Raw genomic sequence first — 22,495 nt, forward strand, 5'->3', positions numbered from 1 at the left:
GTGAAAAAAGCTATCTTGGTTTTAGAAAAGTGCAGCCTAGACCGAAGGGAGAAAGCAGAGAGTAACAGAAAGCATGAGGGCTGGCGGGTGTGAAGGGGTGAGGACGGAAAATCAACAAACATGCTTGTCAGTTTTATGTGAGTGGAAAAGAGAGACGGACAGGAAAGCAGGGAGAGAGAAGGACAAGCATTTCTTGTTCCGATGAAATAAACAGGCAGAGAGTGTTTTTGCCTTGGTACAGGGAACGGACCTCGAGGAAGAAAACATAACCACTCTCGTCCGCCAATCAACAGTGGGATTTTTTTCGTTCACCCAAAAGCTTTTTGGTTTCCCTGCATCTCAATTACGCAAGCTGGCACTGGGATTCATCAACTTCTGTTTGGTATTAGAGACTAGGCTGTGCTGGAAAGTGATTGGAGAACATGTCTTTTCAGAAGAGAGTTGCACCCTTGTTCAAGGAGTCTAAATTACTGTGGTACATATGAGCACAGATAATCAATGTATCTAGATTTGCTTTCTTACATTAGAATTACAGAAACTACTTTGTAAGGTTCAGCTAACAGAAACTACTCAGTTAGGTTCAGCTAACAGAAACTACTCGGTTAGGTTCAGCTAACAGAAACTACTCGGTTAGGTTTAGCTAACAGAAACTACTCGGTTAGGTTTAGCTAACAGGAACTACTCGGTTAGGTTCAGCCAACAGGAACTACTCGGTTAGGTTCAGCTAACAGGAACTACTCGGTTAGGTTCAGCCAACAGGAACTACTCGGTTAGGTTCAGCTAACAGGAACTACTCGGTTAGGTTCAGCCAACAGGACCTACTCGGTTAGGTTCAGCTAACAGAAACTACTCGGTTAGGTTCAGCTAACAGGAACTACTCGGTTAGGTTCAGCCAACAGGAACTTCTCGGTTAGGTTCAGCTAACAGGAACTACTCAGTCAGGTTCAGCCAACAGGAACTACTCGGTTAGGTTCAGCCAACAGGAACTACTCGGTTAGGTTCAGCTAACAGGAACTACTCAGTTAGGTTCAGCCAACAGGAACTACTCCGTTAGGTTCAGCTAACAGGAACTACTCGGTTAGGTTCAGCTAACAGAAACTACATAGTGGGATTTAGCTAAAACAAACTACTTGGTTAGGTTCATCTTACTAAACTACTTGGTTAGGTTAAGGTAAAAAATTACAGATTTGGTTAAATAATTGAGTTGCATTTGTAGTGCTAAAGATATTTTCTGTAAGTCTATGTACGGTACACAAGATAAAATAACTCATCAGTGCCCTTTGGTTTTGTAGGGTTCTGTACTTGTTTTTGGTAACCACCCACTCTTCCTCTTTGTGGACTTTGTCGCTCTTATACTTCTTCACCTCCGCCCTCCTTTGCTCCCCCTCGGGCCAGCTGCCTAACAATAAACCTCAATATTGGGTCGTACAAAGCTTCTTGCACAGATGGTCTTACTCAAGCAAAGTTAACTATCTCGGAAATCTTATCACTGGAGTGTTTTAGCAGTCTGTTTTTATTTGTCGGAAAAGGCCAGTGCAGCTAAATCTAGTTAGCTACCGACATGCAGTGTTTTAGTGTGTTTGGGTGACACTTCGGACTCACTACAGCCTCAGGTGTTTCTCTGATTGGAATTTGAGATCCTTCTTCAAGGATGTATATGGTTTGAGGTATACACGAAATAGAATCAAGTGTAAATGACCGTGTCTTTAACACAATGGCTTTAATTAAAAACACAGAGACATCATAAATCTTTATCTTGTAAGCATCTTCACCGCAGAGAACTCTGTCCTTGACTGCCTCGTCTTCGACTGATGTTTATTTGTTCCAGGAGAATATTCTCAAGTGTGTTCAAGTCTTCAGTGTTCAAGTTATGAATTTTCTGTTCTGGCTGAAGCCACAGTGAAAGCTCCACATATAAGAGCAAAACTCTGTACTGTATGTAGCCCATGAGATGAAACCCAGGGCAAAGACAGTCCTTAAGGCGCTCACTGCTGCTCATAAAGTTTATTGCTGTTGGCACTCTGTAATAACTTAATGCAAACTCAAGTAGAGTATCAATCTCTATCATACTGTACGCACACGTGTGGGTATTGAAAAAAATCTATCTATATTTCTTTATATAAATGCAACACTTTAAATAAAAGCATTTTTAAAAAGGCCTCCCCTGATCGTATCTGTGCGAACACGTCCCTGTAGTCTGCTCTATTTCTTCCATCTCCCCAAGCACTTAGCTGGCCATGTGCCAGCTGACACCGGGCATACGTCAAATTGATTTTTACTTTACTGTTGTTGGAATCTTTGCAACAACAAAGCCTCCCTGCTGTGTGAAGCCTTTCAGTGATTTAATGATTTAATGATACTTCTCTGTGGCCCTCCGTGCCCGAGCGTGCTGGTCAATACCAATAAAATCTGTCCGTGTGTGTGTGGGTGCTGCTATGCTTGTCTTATGTGTGTTCATGTGTGTGTGTGTGTGTGGCATATTAGTGAGTACAAATGTGCAACTGAGCACTGTCTTTAGCCAACATAGCATAGGGTGCCAAAGGAGCAGCTGGAAAGCCCTGATATGAGGCTGTAAAGGATTCAAGGGGTTTGAAGGCATCAGGCTCCTGAAACATTACAGCTATATTTACATGCATGCTGATAATACATACAGAAAGAAGAATGCAACATGGGAAATATCCTGAAAAGGCCTCTTGTTTGTTATGGAGTGTTTTCAACATTTCTAACAATCAAATATATATTGCGACGTGTGCAGCATAATCATACTGGAATACACTGGACACACCTGGATGTGTGTGTTTCTGCCCCTGATGACCTGCTCTCTTTATTCTGTCAGTTTTCCCTGCACCTTAATTAGAGAGCGACCATTTTGAATGCCACAATCGGAGACAACCACGGTCGAATTAAAACTGCGGATGGCAACGGCGAAAAATGATTGGTGCTTTGACGGTAAAAGCTCGGAGAAAAAAAAAAAAAAACAGCACGACAAAGGCAATCATAAACTCTGTTGGCATGACAACCAGTAAAGCACATAATTATCATTGGCATGCCCTTGACAAACTAGGTCCCAGAATGAAATCACAGATTGTATAATCATGTAAGGCATTATATCTCGTTGCTCGCAATCACAACAGTAATGATACAAGTTTATGAGCTGTGCGTGTGTGTGCACAGTTTGAGTATATGTGAATACACACTGTGTGTATCTGGGTGTTTACAGCGTGTGCGAAATCAGCGTCGACATTTTTACAGCGTGACCCTCTATTGATTCACCATACACATGTGAAGGTTTCCAGTCCTCTTGACATTGACATTATTATTGTCACATTGAAAAGGAGCAGAGACAGAGACGGTGTCACATTGGGACCTTCATGTGTTGCAGGTAGCAGGTTCACAGTCAGCTCGACTGAACATCACTGATGGATAATTAAAGGTATTCTGTCACTGAAGCTCATTCAATGACCATCGTGATTGCAAGGGACACCCACCGCCTCCTCACAGCGTACAACACATTTTCCCCTCTATTAAATCATTTAATAGAAATCCGCTTATAAAAGTCTTCAGCGCACAATCAGAGAATAACAAAAGACTAAGTAGCTGTAATCTGTATTTTTACATCAACAATGGATCATTGTTGGCCAGCAAACTTGACTGTTTTGGTCCAAAGTTAGTGACAAGCTGGTGGACACAGGGAAGCATTTTAACAGCCAAATAGGAGATGGTGGAGAACAAAACATTGCTACAAGAAAGTGTCTGTTCCACATAACTTGAACGGATGATGAATAGACCCAATTAGCTTTTAGTGCCGATCCGGACAAAGGAATTCTTTCTCACTTTCTTTAACTTTGCAGGATTTTACGAGGCATTTTTCGACACCTGCATACATTTCTCAGGACATAAAGCATGGATCTGATGAAAAGAATTGTATTTAGGTGGCTGGTAGAATTTGATGTGGATCCATATAGCGGCTGTAGCTCAGCGGGCAGAGCAGGTCGGCTAGTGATCGGAAGGTCGCTGGTTCAAATCAGCTCTGGGCTGCATGTTTAAGTGTCCTTGAGCAAGATAGTGAACCCCAAATTGCTCCTGATGTGCGGTTGGCACCTTGCATGGCAGCCTCTGCCATCAGTGAGCACCCTGCAATGAGCTGGCAACTTGTCCAGGATGTACCCTGCCCTCGCCCAGAGACAGCTGGGATTGGCTCCAGCACAAACCCACGCAACCCCATAAAAGGGATAAAGCAGTTACAGACAATGGATGGATGGATGGATGGATGTATTAAAGAGCACTGCTGGGCCTTGGTGGAGGTATGCACTCTACTGAGTCTCATTCTCATTTCTTATGCTCTTAAAAAGGCCGAAGATCACTTGCATTTATTCTCTCCCTGTGCCATTAATTGTATGCCATGTCAGATGAATGTCATGTCCAACCTAATGAAACTGCTGCTGCTCTTATGTGAAAGTGACTCTGGGCTTATTCATACAAATGACCTACATTGTATTGCACTCACATTATAAGCATCAAGGTGCGTGTCTGAAAGGGGCTTAAAGAGCCATAGGCAAGATCGTCATCAGCCATTTGTGTTTAACTACTTTAACAATGATAGTCCACTTTTATCAGAATTTCTGCAAATGTCCCGGTCTCCCAAAATAGTTATGCAACCAACCCCCAAATACCGACACAGGAAGGCGGAGAGCGACACCAGGAGATATAGATGAAGGTAAATATAGGCGGGAACGATTGGCAGATAGAAAGCGGCAGCGGCTGTGGCCATGGTTACAGATGGTATGGAGAGTGAAAAGAGAAGAGAGAGAGGGAGCCAAAGAAAAACACGGGAGGCCGAATGAGCGAGAGTGAGTGATGGAAAGCACTGGGCACAGTGTCTCCAGCTTTTTATCATCCAAATGCTCTCCAGCCTTCACCCCGAGGCTCTGCTGCTAATGGATTCACTCTATGGGAGACACTAGTGTGTGCTGATACAGTGTGCTGCAGAGGCCTTGAGTGCACATGTATGGTGAGAACTTGCATACATGACACATGTTTACATTTATCTGGGTTAAAGCTCAACTCCCTCTAATCTGTAACCTATTTCAAACCACTACATGTAACTTTATGCGATCGCTATAGCAGCTTTAATGTTTGATCTTAGAGTATTCAGACATGTTGGCTGGTTCAGGAACACATATAAGTCACACATAAGTGGCAGTTAAAGAGGTATTTTGATCTTTTAGTTGAGTTAAAGTAACAATACCAGTATAAAAATACTCCTTGCAGGCTGTATCATCATTGAATTAAAAGTATAAAGTAAGGTATTAGTATAGCCTAACTAGTAAAGTTACTTCTGATACACATAGATACTCTACTATACTGAGAGTTAAATGAGAAGATCAATAACAGTCTCATGTCTTTATGGTAAAAATCAAAACTACTTCCAGCTCAGTTAGCTTAACTCAGCCAAAAAAAAGACTGGAATAATTGTTGAGTTTACAATTTGGTCTTTGTACATATACAATGTCAAACTAATCTAAATACATCTATCATAATGTATAAAATCACAGTGTTTTACATACAACTTCTTCACCTAAACAACTTAACTAGTTAGCTGTTGCTGTGAAAAAACAAATAGTAGTGCAGGGTTGGGCCACTGGACGATTGAATATGGAAGGGGGTTGGCCGGTCGCCAGGTAATTTTTCTCAAGACCGGCAGTATAATTCTGTTTGGGTAAAGGCATGCCTCTCTCTAATTACCAGAACTGAGGTGCCTATGAGCAAGGCCCTCAACCTTAATCACTCCGGTGGAGCTGTTCAGTAGCCTGCAGATCAGACTGCGGTTGTATGGAGCAGCTTTCAGGTGTGAACGATATCTGAGTGAATGTGATTCAGGGCATTTCTGAGAAAAAGAGAACACAGCTAACAGGGAAACTTCTCTGAAGAAATTCATGTTGAAAGAAAATAGTCTAAAAACATATCCGCCAGAGGGACACCATTTTCCAAACCCGAGCAGAGTGGAAAATACTTCTCTCCCTGATTTTTCTACCAAAGCATCAGAGGCCTTTTATCCACGAAAAAAGTTCATTTTCAGCATTTGAGAAATGACTTTTTGATGCTATTCTGATGGTATTGAAATATCAACACATTCTAACATATTGTGTACTAATTTAATTTCCCTCTTGTTTGTGATTGTATCTGCTTAACGTGGTTTGTCATGTGGTTTCAACTGCCTAATTACGGCCAATTATGATAACCTGTTTGTACTGAGAGTCTGGCAATTTACCTACCTGCATATTGAACATTGCCTCTAGTCCAATCATGTTACTACCTACCTGCCCATACCGATTATACTGTGACTATCTACTAACGTATAAATATAAGAGCCCAAAGGTGGCCATTCTACACTTGGTGCCCTGATGCAGGCCTTAATAGCTACAGGGATGTTGTTACTGTTGGTAAATTAAAGGCTTTCTGACTCATTACCTTCTCAGAGTGAATGTAGCTCCAGGTCGATAAGTGCCACACACCCGGAACAGCTAAACAACAATTTCGCGAGCCATCGTGATGGGAATTTGGAAGTTTTGGAAAACATCGACCGACCCTTGTGGGGAATATTTCACTTTGTCAGGCACTGAAGTTGAAAGCACAAGAGTAGCCTTAATAGAAATAATCAAGTAAAACACACGGAGGCACTAAAGTGACAACAGTGAAGAAAAAAACACGGGTGTGCAGGTGGGACGGGTGTAACAGGCAGTGCGTCAGCGGGCTGCTGTCAGTAAATCTGTGCTCCTCCTGCCACTGTGACACAAGACAGGTCACCAAAATATTTCGACATGGAGGAAACAGAAAGCACGACATCATTGCATCTCACAAAAACCTTACACAGGTCATCCATATAAGGGTCTTTGGGCACGAGGCCTGTACAATCCGCACTTCAAATGCAATTAGTATTGATTAACAATAACAAGCCCAAATTGTCTCTGTACGTTTGGCTCTGCGTGTGTGTGTTTGTCTCGCAGGTTGTAGTTCAGCACTCCTCCAAAGGGATTACAGCCCATATTCTGAGTTTGCATCTTCTCTGGCAGCGTTGGAGCTGCTAATATGCTAACAGGCTAACATCCTCATACATGAAGATATCTACTTAAAGAAAAGGAGAAGATACTTGCCAAGAGAAAGTGCAAACATGTCTGCACACATCTTTGTAAACCAGGTACACGCTCCATCTATACATCCACCACATCATGGTTTAATCGTCAGTTCCAGCTTTGACAAAAGCTTTCTGATTTCAAATCAGCTACACTCTTTCTTGTTCTCTGATTGTTCCAAGAATACTTTGAAGACCAATTTCAGCCTTTTGTGGCTGAGGGACAAAGTATTTCACCCTTTTTAGGAGTCTTTTCACGCAGCGAGGCGGCAGGGTCACAACACTGGATAAGCAGCGGGACTGCAAAGTGCACCCAGGCCAAGACCCCACTTTAAACATCTAAAGAAGAGGTCACAGTACAAGTTCATGTTCCATCGGGTCACATCTCAAACAAACTTAATCTTCTGAAATGTATGGATTAAACACACTTGTACAAAATAGACACTGACTTTTCAGCTGAAAATAGACTCACTGTTTTGATTAAAGAGGCACATGTCAAGGTCGGTTAGTCATTCTGAAGTCATCAGGTTTTTCTATCAGATAGCCAGTGCTTCAAATAAACCATGGGATACTTGTCCTGTTATAATGCCATCCTTCTATTCATTTCGACACTAGCAGGAATACACGCAGTGTTTTAGTATTCATCAGTGTTGAAGGATGGAGGAGATTTGCATGTCCTGTGCAGTTAGACATTAGGCTGAGAGAATACAGGATTCGTTTGTAGTGAGAAATGAAAGTTCAACCTTTTTGCCGCTTAAATGACAGATTTTACTTTGTGGAGTTTATTTTCAATAAAAAACAATTAAACCCTTGTACTTAATATCAATTTCGTATCAGACATTTTGGAAATTTTTTGTTGTTTATGTTAAGGTGCGATATGCAAGAACTGGCCACCTGTAGAGTTCATACTCAAAACAGATAGAAGGGCAGCATGTCAACGGAACCAGCTAGCAGTACAGACTAGGAAATTGTGTGTGTTTACACCAAGCTCCCAGTAAGAGTGCCAGGCTTTGAAGCCTTCGATGTGAAAAACTGTGTAGAGTAATTACAAATACATAAGGGTATTTTCATACCCAGGAAGTCGAGCGTGTCTGGGTTCAAAATCCCACTGAGCAGCTTTTCATAGAAATTAATGGGATTCTGCCTCCAACGATGTGTCCAGCTTTAATATGCCACCCTTGGTTTTACACCGCTAGCACAGGAGCTTTGGACGGCAGGGGCTAGCTGGTTAGCATGCTAACTTCAGTAGATTTCCCTGCATAACAGTACATATACGTCATCATGACAAAACTGTTCATTCTTCACATTCTTTGGATCATTTTAGATAATGTTTTCAACAGAAATTCACACAGCACCTTAAACAACCACCCATTTCTCCTTTGACGTGATCTTCCCGTCTCCCTCGTCCGTCCTCTGTTTTCCATCCCCATTGGACCCTCAGCTTCAAATACCTGATAGAGTGATTTCATGCAAACTATTAAAAGCATAATGAGGGTAACCAGCTGTTTGGAGGGAAGCTGAGCTGTGTCTGTGTCTCTTTAGGGACTGTTCTCCATCCTCTGCTAATGAAGGCATTTGCGCGTGCACACACACACACACACACACACACACACCTGAGCGCACATGCACATTCAGGTCACACAGGCACTCCACACAGGATACCTATGAAGACACAGGAACAAACCAAGCGCCACGCACGCACACACGCACACACGCACACACGCACACACACACACACACACACACACACAAAACAGATGTGAATGTGTCGGGCCTGCCAGATGGCTATAGAGCCATTCTTATTCTTGATGTGCGAGACACTCACATTTTTATAATGGCCATATTCTGCTCTTAACTCTGCTCCTCATTAATAAAAGGAAAATGAGGGAAGTGGCACCAAATGGGGCAGGAGATGGCTGGAAAATCACAGTGCGAGCTGTGGGCACAGGAGAGACAGGCCGCGATTACAAAGAGAAGGGGCGATTTGGGGAAGGAATGAGCATTAATCTGCACCCTCGAGCTCCTCAGACCTGTCACCGCCCTTCATTTGTAGCCACCGTGGTCCCCCCCTCGTTCACTGTCCTCATCGCTCATCGCCCGATTCCTGCTGTGAGGGCGAGCAGACGGGCAGTTTTGTTTTCATTGAGAGCTCTTGTATTCTGCTGCACAGACTTTCCACGAGGACCGTCCTAACTTGTACAATCCACATTTCTGCTTTATTTACATGGCCCGGAAAGCGTTCGACATGATGTTACACTCATCTCTGATGTAAACACCCGAGCAAAAACCCGAATCTAGATATCCAAAGAAATATGCTAACCCACAAATTGTGTCAGCCAACTGTGGTATCAATCCGCAGAGCTCTCTAGAGAGAAATGTTAAAGGGTAAGAGTATGGTTATTCCACCAAGGAGCATCAAACGGCATCGAATCTGTTCCTCATGAGGGATCAACGGTGATTTCAAGCATCCAGGGATCATTACACCCTTCAGGCAGCCTGCCAATGTATTCCATTGAGTGAAATTAGGGTGTAATCTAAGAGCTCCTGAATCTTGTTAACATGCAACAGAGCCATTCCGTTTAATTTTCCGCCTCTTATCCGGGGCAACGTCATGGTGGCAGAGGTAAGCCCCCGTGTATAATAGAATTTTTTTTTCTGGCAGGGCACTTGTGAAAGCTGGCATGCAGCGCATGTATGATGAAAAGAAAAACATTGCACATGGGCTTTGATTGACATTAGCTAAGTAGCTAACATAACACCATTTGTTGTTCACAGAGGGTTTGTCTACACAGCTAACAAGCCTAAGATGTGTAGTGTAATAACAGTGCCAACAACATTCAGTCTGCTCCCAAAACTGGGCTTTCATGTCTCCTGTAGTGAGAGAACGAACGTTTACATCATTGCTTTTTGGTCCTTTCATGGAATATATTTGTCAATAAAAACAATAATCCTTGCGCTTTATGTCAACTCAGTATCAGACAATTGGAAATTGTTGTTTACCTAAAGCTGCAATATGTATGAATTGGCCACCTGTCGAGTTCATTATCGAAACAAACTGGGCACAGCGTATTAACAGAGAAAATTCTAACTGCTGCTCACTGTAGCTGCTGTTAGCTAGTTAGCTCAGTTTGCCGTGCAGCTACCGATTTAGACTGAGAGCTCGGGGACTGCACAGGGGCTGTGGACTTGAGACGGACCAGGGCTAGCTTTAGTAGATACCTCTGCAACACAATTCATGGACCGTCCGATAAAGCTCAGGATAGACAAACAAAGCCAGGACAACTTTCCCCTCTCGTTTCTTGGTTACCAGGTCGATGGACGACAAGTCCCCGCCCCATTTAATATATGATTCGCTGCCTTAAAAGAAGGGACAGTGACAAATCCAGCACCTTTCAAGTAGGAGAGCTCTGAAAAAAGACACTGGTTGCTATGCTTTTTCTCAGGGCACCACACAAGCGCTATCCTCAACTTAAACAGGACAGTGGCGCTCAGAATTATAAAAATATCTATGATATACCAAATGTCCCTCTCCCGAACGTCTTTCTTTGGGGTCGTTCCCAAAATGAAGTACAGATGAAATGTCTACCACCAGGTCTCCTGCTGTATCAGTTGGTCGTGACGAAAACACTCAAAGAGAGGCGCTGATGATGAATCCTCTACACAGGCCTTTCAATGCTAAAAACAGCATCTCTACTTTGAGCTCCCCCCACATGTCTGTCCTCTCTACCCTGTCTCTAAAGGTGATGCCAGCCACTTTACAGATGAAAATCATTTTTGGCATCTTGTATCCATGATTTCCCTTTCACCGAACCCACAGACCATCGGTGAGGTTCGGAAAGTACATCAATGGGTACATTTTAGAAAGAAGATTAACCTTCAGGTTTAGCACTCCCTTCCTTCACAATGGTCCAGTTCCCATGTCGACCTTATGTTCCTATTTTTTCTCAGTTGTGAAGAAGACTGCAAAAAAACTCATTCAGGGCAGCAACTATTAATTGATCAAACATTCAAAAGCTGCTACAAGACAAGAGCTCACAGCAGTGAGGTCTACCAGAGAAGTGACGAAAGACGTAAAGAGAAGGAAGACGGGCGGAGAAGTCCAACCGGGGTCGTTCTTACCCGGATATTGTCGAAGGAGGCCTTGTTGGTGACGTCATAGAGAAGGAGGAGAGCTGAGGAGAGAGAAGAAAACAGACACATTTAAAAAAACTTGTTCAAACAAACCGCAATCACAAAGTCATTTCTCACTGAAGAAACGGTTCATTAACCAATGATAAAATGTTCATGGGAGATGTGCTGGTGATTATTTATCTGCAGTTTATTTGACCAGACATTACTAACTTCAATAAAGTGGTGGTGGAAATGTTTCTGCTGTCAGAAAACCTCTGTGGTGGTCGTGTCAGTGAAGGCAGCAACAAACTAAGTCAACGCTGGCGATGACCAGTCTAAGTGCCGCGCTGCCATTAAACCCCTGAATGAGAATAAGTCTTTCTATTGAAGATCCAAATGCCCAGAAGGTCGGTCTGTTGTTTCATAAGGGTGTATAACTCTCCTTATATTTTTACTTCTATGCTGGCATCATATGCATTTTAATGCTCTATAATTCAGTCTTTCATCACTGCCCTTGTTTTTCACAAACAGCCAACCTGTGCATCCATTTCCTCTCAGTCAATAGCTTTTGATCTAGTGACAGAGTTATTTATGATAATTATTTTAAGGTGAACATCAAGGTAGTCTAAATAGTACATACAGCTGCGAAACAACAATAATGAATGTATGAAGATGCTTTTATACAGCTATTACACAAATAATCAGGTTTGTTACATATGGTTGGTTTTGAGGCATTGGGACTGTGATGTCGATGCCTCTCCATTAAGCCATGATGCTCCACAAAGCACAGCAGGCACATAAAAGGAAAAATATCATGTGAACACGGAACTATGAAAATGGGTTGATTAAAAACATGTGTTTTGTCTATGAATTCTCCTGTTTCTGTATGAGCAGGAAACCGTCTAAGTTTCAAAAGTATTAAAGATTCAAACACAGCTTTAGCATTTTACTTCTACAACGTTGCCATTGTCTAAGTTTTAGTTTAGTTGCTTTCACAGGAGATGTCATCTTCGTCCTTCTCAAAACCTGCAGCCTACATACCCAATATGCAACTCTAATGTCTGCTGGAGATTCTGATGTTTTAGACTAAAAGTAGCTAATGTGGCCTCAAGCTGTTTGTTTTACTGCTGCAACATATCATTGGGACGAGGTTAGAGTAAATAACTCCACCCTAATTGCACCCTGTCTCCTGGCAACGGTCGGCGTCGGTTTCTGTGAACTATTATCATGAATTTTTCCTAACCTTAAACAGCTAAAGATCTAAATCAGCTTTTGAATGGACCCTGTGGCGAGCTTGTTTTGACAACTGCTGTTTCCGAGGTCAAGAATGACACTTCAATCTTAATTTCCAAGCAAACATGGATAAGAAGTGCTTAATGTGCTCGGATCCAATGACATCTGGACAACCTTCAGCTGGTGAGGAGCTACGTGTGATCTGATAGAAACGCTCCAGAACCACAACCGTGTGGAGCTTGGAACACAGAGACTTAGGCACACAGAGGAAGGTACATAAAATGTGTTAAAATACATATAACATAGTGTTTCCCATTCATTCCAAAGTCTGTTATCCTGCCACAGCTTCATAATGATACCAACCATTTTTTTTATCAATCTATCAGACAAAGTTTAGTTACAACTCTGGACTAATGCAAGATGGAATGCCATGGCTTGATATAGACTATAGACTTGGTCAACATTGTGAACACTAAAGCTATGTAGTATTGTGAGGTCTGGACAAATTACCGGTCAGCAGAGCCAAACATTCACCATTAAAACATATAATTTTTTACAGTTTCTTTTACATGCCCAAGCTATTTAAGGTATAGCCTCTGAAGTGCACCAGGTTGATGCATTTAACTTTAAAAGGGCACTATGTAACTCAGAAATATATATTTTTTTTGGCAGGGTCCGCCAAAAACAAAGTAAAACAGTATGAAATTGTGTTTAGTTTGTTTATTCAGTGATGCTAATGAAGAGAGTGTGTTTAGTTTGTTTAGTATGAAAAAATCATGAAGATCTTTCTCTTCTGATTAAAAGTTCTTCCACACAACTACATAGTGCACCTTTAAAATGTGCGAAGTTTTCTTACATGAGAGCATGCCTCTGGTCCCACCTAGAGGGTCCAAGGCCCACCCACCATAGTCTCACAAATCCTATGTGAAACACAGTATCAGCAGCCGATTACATTTTATCCCCACCCAAGTTAGCTCTGCGCTAAACCGGAAGTTAGCTAACTCGGTAGGCGGAAGTCTCGAGTGTGCATGCTCTATGGCACCCCAGCTAGACAGCCACCGCCACAATTAAAGTCTGATTCTGGGGTAAAACCCTGATTAATATTATAAAGAGACAAAAAAAAAGAATGTTGAGTCATGGTTCACCCCAACCATCAATCTATTACTCAACTAAACCTAAAACACAGAGGTGGCAGATCTGAAACTTCATGTGTGTCTTTGGAGCCGTAAAGCTCCAAAGTATAGGAAGACCTGAGAATGGCTGATTTCTTAACATCGCACAACTCTGACTGTTTTTTTAAATACACACACATAATGTTTTTGATACCTGCAAGACGCAAAGTCACAGCCACAGCTTCCCAAGGTTTTTGGGAATCAGGGATATTGTCACATCTTAAATAACAAACCGTTCTATCCCAAAACCTGGCCTCTCGTTTTTTTGGCATCAATGGCTGGATGTCAGTTTGTGAAAATCACTCAAATGCTTGTCAGGTGGTGATTTGTGTCATGATTTCTTGCCAATGCCTGAAGAACGAGAGCTTTTGGAGCTTAAAGAGGAGAAAATTATGTCGACAAAACTTCTGAAAAGTCTTCCACTGTTAGGCAAAGTGCTGAGGTGCAGCATTCGTAATGCACCTGACTACATTACCACGCATGTGAATTCTAATTACCTCCAAACGCGCCATTCTTCTACACAGGATAATATCTCCTCAGGTGTTTTCTTGCACAAACAGGAGGGTGTGCATTATAAGCCTTGTCAGACAGAAAAACTCATTACACCTACGAGGGCAATTGCAGCTCATTTTCTCAGCTGGATCAACCTTCACTTGGAAGAATTAGCCGCAGCTAATTACCGGCGCAGCACCTCTCCTCCTCCTACTGCATGTAATCCCTCCAGCTATCTCTTCTTTTACTTACATTTCAATCCATCCTCATTTCTACACTTTTCTTTTCCCCCCAGCCCCTACACATCCCTCCCACCCCTCAGCTGCGGCTTCATTTTCACGAATCTACTTCGGATTAAGTCCCCTGGTTGTTTATTCCAGCCTGACAAGTCCGTGAAGGGTGTTTAATGAGTTGTAATCACCGTGAGCGTGGTCTGACTCCGTCACACAAAGAAAAAAAACACAGAGAGGTTGGAGAGAGAGAGAGAGAGGATGGAGGTGTAAAGAAAAAAGAGACAGGAGGAGGGAGAGATATCACCTGCCCCGTGAGTTAATTTCCTTTTGTATGGCTCCTGTGTTTATCAGCTGCCAGAAGAGAGGAGTAAACCACAAGGAGTTTCTTTCCTTCACCCTCCCCTAATCCAATTACATCGTGCCGAGAGCACAAGACAGACGAAGCCGGGGAACTTTTCTCACAGCAGCAGAGTTTTATTAGCGCGGGCAGTTACATTGTAGTTGCCAGACTGAATAAACAGACAAGAGTAACAACTTTGAGACGGACTTAGCAGCCCTACTAAAACACTGTGGGACTCGCAAAGGACAGCCGTGGCTCAGGAGGTAGACTGGGTCGTTCTGTAATTGGACGGTCCCTGGTTTGATTCCCCAGCTCCCCTTGCTGCATGTCGAAGTAACCTTGAGCAAAACACTGAAACCCAAATTGTTGTTGTGTTTACGTGTCGCGTGGCCTCACTAGACTTCCACCAGTCGAGTGACTAACATCTTGTTTAGCCCTCCGCTAACTTGAATTGGAATAAAACAATTTAATGGCGCAGCTTAAGTCACAGCATACAAGTCATTTTTGGAAATTTGGAGGCTCAAAAAATGTTTATCCAGTGTTTTACAGACACCTATTTCACAATGTAAGCTCACTGGAAAGTCTTTTGGACTGGTGTACATCACGTGACGCTGTATTACACGATTTAGCCACTAGATCAAATAGCTCGACGATGGTCTTGGGGGTTTGGTTCATACAAAGTATGGTCTGAACACATTCAAAGACAAAGGTGGTTCTGAATGGCCACCATAAAGCTATCATCTGCCATCAAGCAGAGTGGTTTGATCAAATATTCATTAAAATGAGGATAACAGTGCACAGGCCCCTCCTTGAAGGCATTCATGGTTTTGTACTGGCAGAAGTCATCTAGTTAATAATGGACAAACAAAGCTTCATCTCCTGCCTATTTAGCAGGTCTGTTGAAGTCTGAAGCTTCCCAACCGTCAGATTGTCAGAATGGGAATGCTACAGGAAATTGTTGCATGCAGCCTGATAAATTACCCTGCCACATTACCCTGACATTGTTGAGTGATCCAACAGTACATCATTTAAAAACCTCCTGGCCTCCCATACTTACCACAAGCTTTCCTTAAACTTTAAAGCAAGTTGTGACTTTTTCAATGGCCACAAACTGTACCTCAGCTTATGACCAGGTAAACCTTAACCTAACCAATACTAGTTGCTTTATCAACCATGCTGAGAACCTTACCTACATCTGGCCAAGGGTGTCGGCATGGCTCTACTGGCAATGTGGGTCGGTCACTACTGGATGGGTTGCCATGATATTTCGTACAACATGAATGGATCCCAGTCATTGTATTCACGTCTCTCTGGTGATACTCTGGATTACTAGCCTCACCAACATGTTAACATCTGTGGTTTTCAGTGAAAGGCCCCAACAACATGAGCCTTATTTAATGTGTTTAGAGCTAATTATAAAATGTAAGCATGCTACCACGATTAACTAATGATGGTGAACAGGATTAGCATTAAACCTGCTAATCCAGAAATTGACGTCTTTGTGAGCAAACTTGTCGAGTCGAGTCGTTTTTTAGACATTTTAATGCAGATATTAGCTATATTTTTAAAATGACTCCCTGTTCCATATTAAAAAAAAAAAGAACAATAAAATGCTCCATGTCTGATCCAAATGCAACTCACCAACACACCATATTATGCACAGGATATTAAACTAAATGACTTTCTGTGCCACTTCAACCTTGTCTATCAAAGTTCATACAGGAAGTCCAGAGCAGAAAGAGATGCAGTTTGATGGAGTGAAGTGATCCATAAAGAGCACTGCCATCCATCATCCCTCAGATGATAATCTGCGTCAATAATCACTGGTCGACCTTGGCTGCTCTCCTTCCCTTGAGTCACATAAACAAGTCATGCATGCATAACAGTTTAAACAGCCATTGACCTGTAAGTGGCCATGGGGTATTGTTTGATTGTTGACTTTTAGGTTTTGCAAAATAATGATGCTGAAATCATATCAACATTTATTTGATGGGGTGACAACAAAGAGAGACAGGAAATAAGGAAGGAGAGAGGGAGTGATGGTAGGCATAGGAGGATCCTGAAAGAAATTACACCTGGAATGTCAAGGTTTTACCACCAGGGTGCCCTGGTCTCTTATAAAAAGGAACACAGGAAGCAAAGAAGAACTAAGATTTCAAAACCAATTTGCCTAGTGATATAACGACTATGACCATAGTCATGACTATGACTTTTACCTTTAAACTATTTTAAACTGAAGCCTGGAGATAGTTATCTTATTTAAGAATTAGGACAGGAAACAGGGGGAAAGAGCTAGCCTGCCTCTGCACAAAGATAAAAACATAATAATCTGTCGACTACCACGTCTCCCTTTTGTTGACAGTTGCATGCTGTCTCTTTAGTTTTCACTACAAACAAAGTGTATAAAGGACGTTCTGATTTAATGCTATTTTCTGCACTATTTCTTGGTTGGGTGCAGTGACCACTTGGAATCTTAACCAATGGAGAGTCCAGGACACCAAGCTATAAAAAAAATAAGTCCACGTCAAAGAGAATCCTCCTGCACTGCCTGAAGCTATGTTATTTTAGATCACACTACCTTGCTCGGCATGACCCACTCTACTATGCCTCTGATTGGCTAAATTCTCCCCTTTAAGAAATGCACATGTGCAACTCTCAAATTTAAAAAAGGCAAGATGTCTCACTCTATAGCTAAAACAGAGGTGAGACACAGTGTGAGAAGGGATCAGCAATGCACCATATAAGAAAAATAATGTGTTTTTTGAAAATTAAAGTATGTACATCTAATCGACCTGGACCGCAAAATAAAAGTATGAACCTGAAAATGATTATTATATGAACTCTTTAAGATGGTCCCCTGCTGGCTCTGGGTTTATATTTAGCATACAGTGGTATGGAGTTTTTCAATCCTGTACCTGACGGCCCTCTGCTTGGCTTGTTTTAGCTACATGTCAGCTAGATGTGCTCAATGGAACCACGTTTTAGACGTTTCCCTGTCCCAACACACCTGTTTCAAATAATCAGCTTGTCACCAAGCTCTGCTGAGGACCGATAACAACCCATTCATTTGAATCAGGTGTTTAAGCCAGGAAAAAAAAAAAACAGGCATCATTGAGCACATTCAGCTGACAAAAATATAATACATGCAGAACCTTTCATGTGGCACATCTAAATGGTGGTATTTCCACTTAAATTGAGCCTCTGATTGCTCCGAGTGGTTTCAGAAGACACTTTTAAAGACTGATTTACATGCATGCACACTACAAGTCCAAACAGAACATTCCCATCAAATTGCAAATTACATGTAAGCATCAGCAGCCGCCCTCCTGCTCCATTACTTCCTTGAAAATTAAAAGCACCCCTAAGATTAGTCCACACTACACTAATGAAAAGCCAGTGTGCGTGCTTGTGTGTGTGTGTGTGTGTGTGTGTGTGTGTGTGTGTGTGTGTGTGTGTGTGTGTGTGTGTGTGATATCTGACTGATGAGTTTCACTTTATTCCTTCAGGCGTGTTGCTGCCCCGGGCCTTAATGTTACCGCACGACCGAATGAGAGTGAGCGTGTGAAATTGCTACCAGCGTCCCCCTCCTTACATCACCTCCGTTATTCCTGTGACAGTTCAAGCAGCAGTTGTCATTTCTACCCCTTCTCCTGGCTAAGCACGGCCGCGCTCCATGCTACGGTCTCCATTCCCCAAAGTGGTGGATCAATCACGACGACAAGCGATTACTAAATTCCCCAGGCGCCGTGGCGAGAGAACCCATTAATATACTGCGTCGCGCCAGTCATTTCAGCTAAACGTTGAAGAAAAAATGAGCAGGTAAAGCTTGTGTAATGTGATAGCTGGATCGATATTTGAAGAAGAGAAGGTGAGCTGAGGTATGGATAACAAGTTTGTTAGAGAGTATAGGCAGGCAGATACATCTGCATGTTCACACACCCCTCCTCTCTGCTCACTTCACAGAGATGTCTAAGAATAAAACCTCAAACATGTCTTTGACCGACCTTGCACATCCGTTTAATGTGCAGGAAGAAAGGCAGTAATACATGTGCGTCTGTATGTTTTTGCGTGCACGTGTGTGTGTGTGTGTGTGTGTGTGTGTGTGTGTGTGTTTGAGAAAATGACCGGGAGTTTTGATGATGGATCGCACAGCTCAAGGCTCTCCGAGTAGCAGAGCGACACCATCAACATTTTGTTTCCAATTGCCGTTTCCTCTCTTCTCCATTCATCTCCCTCCTTCCTTCCCTTTCTCTTCCCCTCTGTCTTTTCTATCATTTCTCTCACCCCTTCAAACTTTCTCCCCCCAGCTATTGATCATCGCTCCCTCTGCAGCTGTCCGGCCTGTTTCACCCTCGCAAGCTGCCCGTGATGGAGGCTTACAGTTGCTCATTAGTGATGAAAGCGGAGACACGGGAAGACAGAATAGAGGGAATAAAAAATGATGAAGGCAGGGTGGGATGAGCGGGAACATAACGCGGTGATGACATTGATTTTATATGCAATAAATGTTGTGTCTGCGGGTCCAACACTCGTTTTCTGCGTTCCTCCGATCTTTTTGTCGTAGCCACGTTGGTGGCATTTTGACACTGAGAGTCAAGGACACGTCGATCAATAACAACAGAAAACTAAATGTTATTCTATAAGGACCTTAGTTATTATTGAAGGTTACACATCGATAATATGGATCTTACAAAACAGTGACTGGCTGGTGAGTAGCTATGTTCTATAGAGCGCTACCCATTACAAAACAAAACAAAAGAGGGAAGTAGCGTGGAATCATGGGAGTTGTTGTCTTGTCCCCAACCCTTTGTGAAAACAGCCACCATTGCGAGGTCATGTTTCGTAATGTTCGCCTACTTCCTTCCCCACTCTCTGACCCTGACCTGGAAGTTATGGCGACAGGTCAATATAATAATCGCACTATAACCTAAGGAAATGTCAAGGAAATCAGAAATTCATTGGACAATCATTACAACACGCTAAGGCCATTATAGGAATATCTAACAGAAATATCAAGAAATTATAGATGTGGGATGCAGCAGTAGGTCACCTGGTACAGCTCACACACCATATACCAAAAGGTCCTTACCACGGCGGCCCTGGTTCGATTTCAGTCTAAGCCTTTCCTCTCTCCTGTCTATCATAGCCTGTCAGCCTGTCACTATCCAAAATAAGGCGAAAGGCACAAAAGAAACAAAGAAACAGAGAAATCATGTACTTTACATCTGTGTTGGTTGGACGGTCCGACACTTTGGTGAAGACTATAATATCTTTTGGATGGATTGGCATTAAACTTTGCACAGTTATCCATGCCGCACAGAAAGTGAATCACAATGACACGATCCCCTGACCAGCACCATCGTGAATTTGACATTTTGTGGTTTTACGAGTGCTGGGCTCTTGACAACTGTTGGGCGAATAACCATAAAAATCTGAACCAGACATTTGTTCGACATAAAAGTTTGCACTGATACTTTTGTTTACGATGAAGTGCCTGCCAAACTGGAGCGCCTTGGTAGCCAAATGGTTACAGCGCACAGTTTCCAAGTCCATGTATTATTAGCTACTGTTTTTTCTATGAAGTAGCTTACGAATATTGGTGATTGAACGCTGTATTTTTTTGGTTTGTTTCTAAAGTGTTTGGCCTTGCTCTAATGGCCATAACTGTCACCAATTAGATTTCAGCTGGTGATCTTCGTTGCATGTCATGCCGCTCTCTTTAACCCCCCAAAAAATGAATAACAAATGGCTTGCAAATGTGTCCAAACACCACATCATTAATTATTGGTCATATTTCCAGAAAAGTTGCTGTTTGGCCAAAGAATTTACGGCTATGTCTAATTCCCAGGGATTGGCAAGCACAACACTGACTGATTGTTCACTTCACCATAACTGCTAACAATATTTTGGACCTCGACTTTTATCTGACCTATGGGTGGGTTGTCTTTGTAGCCTCTGGCATGACCATAGATTCTTAGATTGTTTGTTTTCCACTTCCACTACACACATTAGTTGCTGTCTAATATAACTAGTAATAAACATACATTTCCAAACAAAGCATTAACATAATAACTGTAGTGGGTCGTTTCTCAGCCATAACGCTCCTCCTCAACCCCCACAGGTAACAAAGAGAAGGCGATGAAGGCCATTACGGAGAAATGAAGCCGCCAAAGCACCTCATTCTGAACAATAGAGCCCGAACAACCCCTTTTAATCACAAACCGCCATTTGGAGCAGTCATCTGTAATGCAGCCATTACCTGCGCCATGAAATCTATTAACTCTGCAGCTCAGTTTCTTTAAAATTCATCACATTGGCTCGCTTTCCGCGATAAGGTAATAGGAAAAGACATCGGAGGTATTTCACATCGAGCCGGAGCGTCTGTCATTTGCAAATGTGATATCTGCGTTACACAGTGACTGATCACACCGAGTTAATGGGAGTGATGGAGTGTTTTCTCAGGGAAAGCGATTCCTTTTGGAATACAGGAATTTCGCACCTCTGCTCGGTAACAAGTCCATGCGGCGTCTCTCCTCCACCACCTGAGCACTCTTGAAAACCTTGAACTCCGCTTTTCTTTAATTCCTCTGTTCTCGTTACAGTGCACTGCCTTCGTTTGAGGCACGATGCCACTTTAATATAGTGCGAGCCTCTATTGAAAGCACTAATGTGGTTTCGCTCTACCCTTCTATTCATCCTGCTCTCTTTCCCTACATAAGTTGAATCGTGCCTTGGTGCCTTAACCAACTTGGAGAGTTGAAGGCTGGTTGCATATTCGAACCCGTCTGTCTGCTTTGTTGCTCTGGACCTTGTGTTTCCCGTTTTGATTCAATAGATTGAGTTTATGTGACATAATATCTCTCCATCTTTCCCCCTCTTCTGCTCATGCCTGCATCAGGTTTATATCTCTCACTATCCCTTCTCTTATTTTACATCTCTGTCCCTCTCTTTCCTGTCCACCCCCCTCGTGCTCCTCGTCTCCTCCACAAAGCCTGCTTTCCACTTTTACGAACGTCCCGTGGTTTCGCTCCATGTGGTGGAAATGACAAACTGTCAGCTCCACTGGGGGAGAGGAGGAGGATGGGGGGGGGAGTCTGTGGCTTGTCTGGACTCAGCTGGACCTTGCACAGCGCCCTGTACACCAGATGGGCCTGGCAGATTGCACTGGGCTCGCCTCAACCACCAGCTCATTTGCACCGACTGTCTGGATCTTCTTGCTTTCTCATTAAAAGCTTAATGGCAGCCAAGATTGGGGTCAAAGCTGAATGAAGGATACATCAATAGCTGTCCAGGAGCAAAGTATCACTGTAAACCACAGATGCATCCAACTTTGTACGTGCCGTAGGTCACATACCATATTGATATTTGTCAAGAAATGTACCATACCACAGTCACATTTTAACTTCATAACTTGACTTTCGACAAGGCTGTCAGATATGGTGTAGAATGTTCCTGGGCTCTAGAGATTAAATCTGACTGACCTCACTGACATCCAAATTTTGTCCAGACATTCATGTTCCCCCACATGATGTACCCTGATGACTCACGATCACCTGAATTTTTAATCTGTTGCCATCAAGAGGGTGACATTTGTGGCGTTAAAAGGCCAAATACCCGCAAAACTAACATGGCACTCCCAGCAGTGTCAGCTGTTTTTTGTCTTAGATGGGTACTAGAAATTGTTAGCAACACATGAGATGTAATCATATTAAAATTAGCAGGTAAATATTGTACCTGCTGAACATGTTAGCAATCTAACTGTGAGAATGTTAGCATGCTAAAG

General features: G+C 42.7%; 1 protein-coding gene and 1 long non-coding RNA gene across 2 annotated transcripts in view; one reads left to right on the top strand and one right to left on the bottom strand.

The window, feature by feature from the left end:
- rab26 (RAB26, member RAS oncogene family) overlaps window positions 1-22,495 on the bottom strand; it is a 103,255-nt gene that overhangs the window by 26,070 nt on the left and 54,690 nt on the right. Inside the window, exon 5 of the mRNA XM_030400675.1 lies at window positions 11,252-11,304. Coding sequence (XP_030256535.1) covers window positions 11,252-11,304 — 53 coding nt within the window. The remainder of the gene's footprint in view (window positions 1-11,251; window positions 11,305-22,495) is intronic.
- LOC115571325 (uncharacterized) lies at window positions 4,654-7,884 on the top strand. The gene is made up of 3 exons (XR_003981906.1): window positions 4,654-5,011; window positions 7,008-7,198; window positions 7,379-7,884. It is a non-coding gene; the product is annotated as an uncharacterized LOC115571325 (long non-coding RNA).

The sequence above is a fragment of the Sparus aurata genome, chromosome 20 (assembly GCF_900880675.1).
Source record: "Sparus aurata chromosome 20, fSpaAur1.1, whole genome shotgun sequence".
Taxonomy (NCBI): domain Eukaryota; kingdom Metazoa; phylum Chordata; class Actinopteri; order Spariformes; family Sparidae; genus Sparus; species Sparus aurata.